The sequence below is a fragment of the Neoarius graeffei genome, chromosome 23, assembly GCF_027579695.1.
Source record: "Neoarius graeffei isolate fNeoGra1 chromosome 23, fNeoGra1.pri, whole genome shotgun sequence".
NCBI lineage: Eukaryota > Metazoa > Chordata > Actinopteri > Siluriformes > Ariidae > Neoarius > Neoarius graeffei.
Genome location: NC_083591.1, coordinates 60,860,874 through 60,867,631, shown reverse-complemented (window position 1 = coordinate 60,867,631; position 6,758 = coordinate 60,860,874). Strand labels below are relative to the sequence as shown.

At 48.7% G+C, this 6,758-nt stretch overlaps 1 protein-coding gene across 1 annotated transcript; it reads left to right on the top strand.

The window, feature by feature from the left end:
- The first annotated feature begins 2,345 nt into the window (after positions 1 to 2,345).
- On the top strand, positions 2,346 to 4,545 carry LOC132871397 (uncharacterized). Its single transcript, XM_060905523.1, has 2 exons — positions 2,346 to 2,970; positions 4,364 to 4,545. Exons 1-2 carry the CDS (start codon positions 2,379 to 2,381, stop codon positions 4,399 to 4,401), a joined length of 630 nt encoding a protein of 209 aa, XP_060761506.1. The 5' UTR covers positions 2,346 to 2,378; the 3' UTR covers positions 4,402 to 4,545.
- Positions 4,546 to 6,758: the final 2,213 nt, after the last annotated feature.

The following is a 6,758-nucleotide window of genomic DNA, read 5'->3' as shown; positions in this document are numbered from 1 at the left end:
CAGCCCTGTTAGAAAACGTTCAGGTTCTCGCCCCCGTCAATGATCAAGCTGAAAATATTAAGGAAGAGTATGAAGGGGATGACGGTCGCCCGCGTCGGCGCACCGTGACTACCTTCTTTTGGAAGGACACGCCGAACGCACTGCAGCAGCTTCGTGAGCAATTGACGCGATACCTGCTCGCCTTAAAACAAGCAAATAGAGACCTGTCACAGGTCACTAACTGCAAACAGGAGCGTTCTGAGCTGACGTCGGCTTTCTGGAAGCGCTTTGGGGAAGTTTGGCAACATTTGGGAGGTCTTGAACTTGATTTGGCAAACCCGAACCCAATGTTCTTGTCCACCTTTCTGTCTAATTGTCGCCCCGAAATACAGAGCGTTTTAAAACATCACTGGAGTGACCGGAATAATCTGGTCCTCCGTCAGGCCGGGGAGCGGGTGCGCACGCTGGAGAGCGATGGTCTTTTAGACTGTAAAACGAATAAAGCATGTTTATCCGTCGTGCCGGGCGGACGAGCGGATGGACGACAGGAGAGGGGTCGCCGAACGGGGCCGCGCGGCGGGGGAGGGAGGAGAAATGGAAAGTGCCACTATTGTGGAAAAGAGGGACATTGGATAAGAGAGTGCCATGCGAGACAGCGTGATGAACGGGAACGTGAAAAACCTGTCATTCACGCTGCCCCGAGCCCTTCTGGGCAGAGGGATTTTTCCCGCCCATAGGGCTGCCCTCAGAGCGATGAAACCCCGACCGTTGCTATGTTAAATCTTTTATTCAGCTCCCCTCTTAACGAAGATCTTCCCACTATTGTTTTATGCCTGGCAGGGACTGAATATCCTTTTTTACTCGACACCGGGGCTACCATGTCCTCAGTGGGGAGGGAATATGCGGGTCCTTTATCTACACGGTCTGTAAGCTCTGTGGGAATAGAAGGGGTTCCTTTCCATTCCAGTTGCACGCCCCCCCTTTCTGTTACTTGTGCCCTTGATCCTTTACTGAAGTTTTCTCACTCCTTTGTTTGCATGCCTGATTGCCCTTTTAACCTGCTTGGACGGGACCTCATGAGCCTCCTAGGGCTCTCTATTTCTTTTAGTGGCTCACACATGGTTGTTGACATACCAGACGAAACCTCGTCGGCTGCTCTTGCCCTCACCTCTCTTTCTCTCCCCCATAACCTTCTCAATGCTGCTTGTGCCGTTACCTGCCTCACACCCTCTCTTTCTGATCTCCCAGCTTCTCTTTGGGCGGAACATAAGGACGAGGTGGGCTTTGTTAACTGTACCCCTTACGAGGCGGTCATTAAACACTCTTCGCCAGTATATGTAAAACAGTACCCCCTTTCCCCAGCTAAACTGTCTGGCATTGATGATGTTCTGTGTTCTCTCCTAGAGCAAGGTGTGGTTGTTCCCTGTGTCAGCCCTTATAACACCCCAGTGAACCCGGTGCAGAAGCCCAACGGCACGTGGCGTTTCACCCAGGACTTGCGTAAGATTAATGAGTTAATTATCCCAGTCGCCCCATTAGTTCCAGACGTTCCCTCTCTTATGGCCTCGATTCCGTGTGAACATGCGTTTTTCTCTGTGATTGACCTCTGTTCTGCCTTTTTCAGCGTCCCTGTGGGCCACGACACGCAGCCCCTGTTCGCTTTTACGCACAGGGGAAAGCAGTACACATGGACCAGGTTACCCCAAGGATATGTCGATTCCCCCGCGGTTTTTACAGCCGTAGTGAGGGACGCCTTGGCCGGTTTGTGCCTCCCCTCGGGCTCCTCCGTGCTCCAATACGCGGATGATCTTCTGGTAACGGCGGAGGACGAGGACCTTTGCGCTAAAGCCACACTCGCTCTCCTCTCTCTTCTGGCGCAAGAAGGTTTCAAGGTCTCACGAACTAAGCTTCAGTTCTGCCTCCCCACTGTTCGATATCTGGGTCACGATCTCTCCCAGGGCTCCCGCAGGCTCAGCCCCGAGCGTGTGCAGGTCATCCTAGACACTCAGGTGCCTGCCACCAAACACGCCCTCATGGCTTTTCTGGGACTTATCAATTACTGCCGCCAGTGGATTCCTGACTGTTCCACCTATGACAAGTGTCTGCGCTCTGCAATTCTGCACTCGGACCCTTTGACTCAGCCCCTGGTGTGGTCTGATGAGATGCTGACGGCCTTCAGGGCCTTGAAACAGGCTTTATGCTCGGCCCCTGCTCTCGGACTTCCGAATTACCGTTTGCCGTTTCATTTATATGTGTGCAACCAGCAGGGAACTGCGTCTGGGGTTTTGGCGCAGGAGCACGGGGGGGGTATGCGGCCTTGTGCGTTCCTCTCTAAAACTCTTGATTCTGTGGCACAGGGTCTCCCTGCTTGCCTCAGGGCGGTGGCTGCATGTGCTGTCATGGTCACGGACGCTGAACGGCTGGTTTTGTCTCACCCGCTCGTTCTCCACACCTCACATGATGTAGTGCACGTTTTAAAGAACCTCAGTACCCAGCATTTATCTGCGCAGCGTCGCTCTGGATACGAGTCTATTCTTTTGGCCACCGAAAACCTTACTGTTAAGCCCTCCTCCTCCTTTGATTCTCTCGCGCACGCGCTTCAGCGCCTCCTCAATTCACAGGATGATTTTCTTCCTTCTGAAACACACGACTGCATTTCTAGCATTCTTTTCGAGACAAGTATCCGCCCCGACTTACGCTCCACCCCGTTACTTTCAGGTGATTCGCTGTTTGTGGACGGCTCGTGCTCACGCCCCTCTGACGGCGTTTTCGTGTGTGGTTATTCTGTGTGCCGCCTTCCTGATGAAACTGTTGAAGCTTTTTCTCTTCCTTTCTCCTCGGCTCAGGCTGCCGAACTATACGCTCTAACTCGTGCATGTGTTATTGCCCAGGACACAGACGTCACTATCTACACTGATTCACGTTACGCTTTCGGCGTTGCTCACGACTTTGGTCGGATTTGGGCTTCGCGTGGGTTCACCACTGCAGACGGTAAGCCCATTTCTCATTCTTCGCTTGTTACTGATCTTATTACAGCGTGTCTTCTCCCGCGCTCTTTAGCCATTGTTAAGACTCGTGCTCATTGTATTGGGGACTCTTTTGAGATCAGGGGAAACTCTCTCGCCGATCGCATTGCCAAAGCCGCGGCTGCCTCCGGTGTTTTTCCGCCTTCGCTTACTCTCTCCCTGGTCTCATCCAGCCGTATGATTAGTGCCGTTCTTCCGGACATTGACTTGATCTCCCTCCAGGCCTCCGCTTCGGCCTCAGACAACCATTTCTGGGACTCATGCGGCGCGCAGCCGTCTGACGGCGTTCGGATCGATGCTCAGGGCCGCCTTTGTTTACCTAGACATTGCACTCCATTTCTCGTCCGCGAGTTTCATGGTCCCACTCACCGCGGACGAAGGGGGGTAGTGGAGGATTTATCCAAAATATTTTGCATCGACAAAATACACACCGATGTACATCACATTCTAGACAGATGTTTAACGTGCGCCCAGAATAATCCATCTAAACCAGGCGCGGTACATCAGCACCTTCCCATACCTGACACGCCGTTCCAGGAATGGCAGATTGACTTTACTCACATGCCAAAACAGGGCCCCTTTAAGTATCTCTTGGTCATGGTCGACAAATTTTCACGATGGGTGGAGGCTTTCCCTTGCGGGAAAGAAGACGCTCGCACGGCGGTAAACAAATTGACGCAAGAAATCATTCCGCGTTATGGCCTCCCGGTAGGGATAGACTCTGACAAAGGGACGCCGTTCACCTCTAAGGTGACCCAAGAACTATGTAAGGACCTAAAAATCCTTTGGCGATTCCACATCCCGTACCATCCACAATCCTCCGGCATTGTGGAGCGCGCAAATAGAACAATCAAGGGTAAGCTGCGCAAGGCAATGCAAGAAACCGGCACTAAAAACTGGGTACAAATTTTACCCTTAGTCCTCGCTGACATGCGAATGACCGCTCAAGTGGCCCTCGACAACCTGTCTCCGTACGAGCTCGTGATGGGCCGGCCTTTTCCTACACCCTGGCGCAGAGGTATGCAGGCTATAGGAACGAGTGATCTTGATGTACATCTCAGTGAGTACGCCGTGGGTCTCATGCGGGTGTTGGATGAGTACTGGACGAGACTAAATTCCAAAAAGCCTCCCATTCCTGAGGCACCCACTCACCCCTTTGAGGTAGGGGATAAAGTGTTGGTAAAGAAATTTGCGAAATTAGGCGCTCCTTTGGAGGAACCGCCCTACAGTGAACCCACGGATGTGCTCGCTGTAACTCGAACGGCTGTACTAACTGACCTTTTTCCACAGTGGATTCATGCCAGTCGAATAAAGAAGGCTCCAATGTAATAGAAATCTATATTGTTGATGCTTAACAGGTTTTTGTGTTTCAGAAAGTTGCTGTGACAATAGCTGACGGCCTTTTCAGGGATCCCCTTTCCAGCATCCGGAGTGATCCGGTTTCGGCTGATCTACAAAGAGGGGATGGTCGGTGCGTCCCGCAGACTTCTGAACTGAGGAATCTGGAAGACACGTGAGCCTGGGCTACCTTCAACTATCTACATCCTGTGGACACAGAAAGAACAAAGTCAGTGACCAGTATGACTTTCCTTCTGGTATTGGTCTTAGCGCTTGGAGCAGGGAATCCCGCTCAAGCCAGCCACGAGGACAACGTTTTTTGGCGATTTGCCAATTGGACTGCTAAACAACATACTAATCAGTCTTGTTATGTCTGTCAATACGTTAGAGTCTAAACTGTAGTTATACTCTGTAAACAAAGTATAAAAGAGGGGATTGTAAGATTGTGTGTGTTCTCGTGCATAGCTGTCCTGAGCTTTATGACCCTTTCACACCCTGGTAAACGTGCATAATCGCGAGAACATACTCTTTTATTTTCTCTGTACCTTCTAGTTTCGCTGAAACCACATTCCTGGTTCCTCCTGTTCTAGGGGGTGTATGGTCTGCTCTTTCATGTATAATAAAAACGACTCCTTATCTGGCGAGTTGACCTTGTGCCCCCGAGCCCCTTACTTATCTTGTCACGCAAGCTTCTGATGTATATAAACCCTGCTCTTTCTGTGTATCGTTGAGCAGTGCCTGAATAAACCAGATTGATTTCATTCGTGTGGTTTGTTTTAACCCTGCTCCAGAGCGCTCTTACGTCAACGCATCTGAACTGAGACAGACACAGGTTCTAACACGTAGCTACCACATCGGCCTACTCAGTGGAACCACCAGCATCCCAAAATCCAGTGGTGCTAACTGAGCAGCAAATACAAGTGCAACAAATAGCTCCTGTGAATTTCTGAATGTGAAGACCATCCAGCAAACAACTGCTTAATACCAGCAGTATTGCAGTCCGGAGATAGACTATAACATTAAAACTAGAGTCGGCTACCCACTCCGTACGTGGATAACTTTATGAATAGTCCACCTAATTATAGGTTAAACAAAACAGCGGTGTTCTCTCGCTTACTACAGATTACTTTTAGTTAATTTCCTTCTTCTATAATTAACTAAAACATGACTTAGGCTACAGTGCTGTATGACTTGTTGGCCTACTCATTGACCCAACATTCAATCTCCCTCTCGCCATACAGCCTTCTCCGTCTCTCTCTAGAACTGCCCAATTCCTTCCTCTCTCATTCCCCACTTCCCCCCTGCATCAAAGGTACTCATTTGCCCCTTTTCCACCAAAGCAGTTCCAGGGCTGGTTCGGGGCCAGTGCTTAGTTTGGAACCGGGTTTTCTGTTTCCACTGACAAAGAACTGGCTCTGGGGCCAGAAAAACCGGTTCCAGGCTAGCACCAACTCTCTGCTGGGCCAGAGGAAAGAATCACTTATGTCAGCGGGAGGGCGAAGTTGTTAAGACCAACAACAATAACAAGACCACGAAAGATCGCCATTTTTAAGCGACAAGAAGCAGCAGCTGTACAAACGCGAAGTCATCCATTATTATTATTGTTGTTGTTGTTGCTGCTCCTGCTTCTTCTGTGTTGTTTTTGCTTCGATATTCACACCAAGGTTTATGCAAACGTAGCGACACAACTGACGTATACAGCGACGTAACTGACATATACAGCAACGTAATGACGTGGCTTCCCTTAGCACCGCGAGCTATGGAAAAGCAAACTGGTTCTCAGCTGGCTCGCAAGTTGAACGAGTTGTGAACCAGCACCAACACTAGCCCCGAACCAGCCCTGGAACTGATTTGGTGGAAAAGGGGTATGGTCAGCAACTTCACTATTAAACCAATGATCCAGTGCTTAGCGAGAAAATAAATAAAAAATAAAAACTAAGTTGGTGTGATGTCTACATCTTAAAATTTTCCACTAAATGTAGATTTAAATCAACACTAGGGAACTTTGTGGCATGTAGTACTATTTTATCGTAAGACTTAATAAAATATTATTGAGTCAAAACACTAAAATATGCTGATAATAAAAATAAAAAAACGGAAAACAAATACTAAGTAACCTCTGAGTTACACTAATAGTATTGTACTAGATCTATTGGATTACAATGACGTAATTAAAGACAATAGTTTCATTTTGTTTATTGACTTCTATAAAGCTTTTGATTCACATGAACATGGCTTTATTTTGAAAGCTCTTAACAAATTTGGCTTTGGAAATTTCTTTTATAAAAGTATTAGAACCCTATATAAGAATGGCAGTAGTTCGGTCAAATTAAAATATGGTACATCCCCTAGATTTAACGGTTCTCATGGACTTAAACAAGGTTGCCCTCTCTCACCCTATATATTCTTAATTGC

Coding starts and splice junctions, on each gene's coding strand:
- LOC132871397 (XM_060905523.1), top strand. CDS start 2,379: ATGGTCACGGACGCTGAACGGCTGGTTTTGTCTCACCCGCTCGTTCTC. Junction 2,971..4,363: donor TGGGTTCACCACTGCAGACG/GTAAGCCCATTT, acceptor GATGCTTAACAG/GTTTTTGTGTTTCAGAAAGT.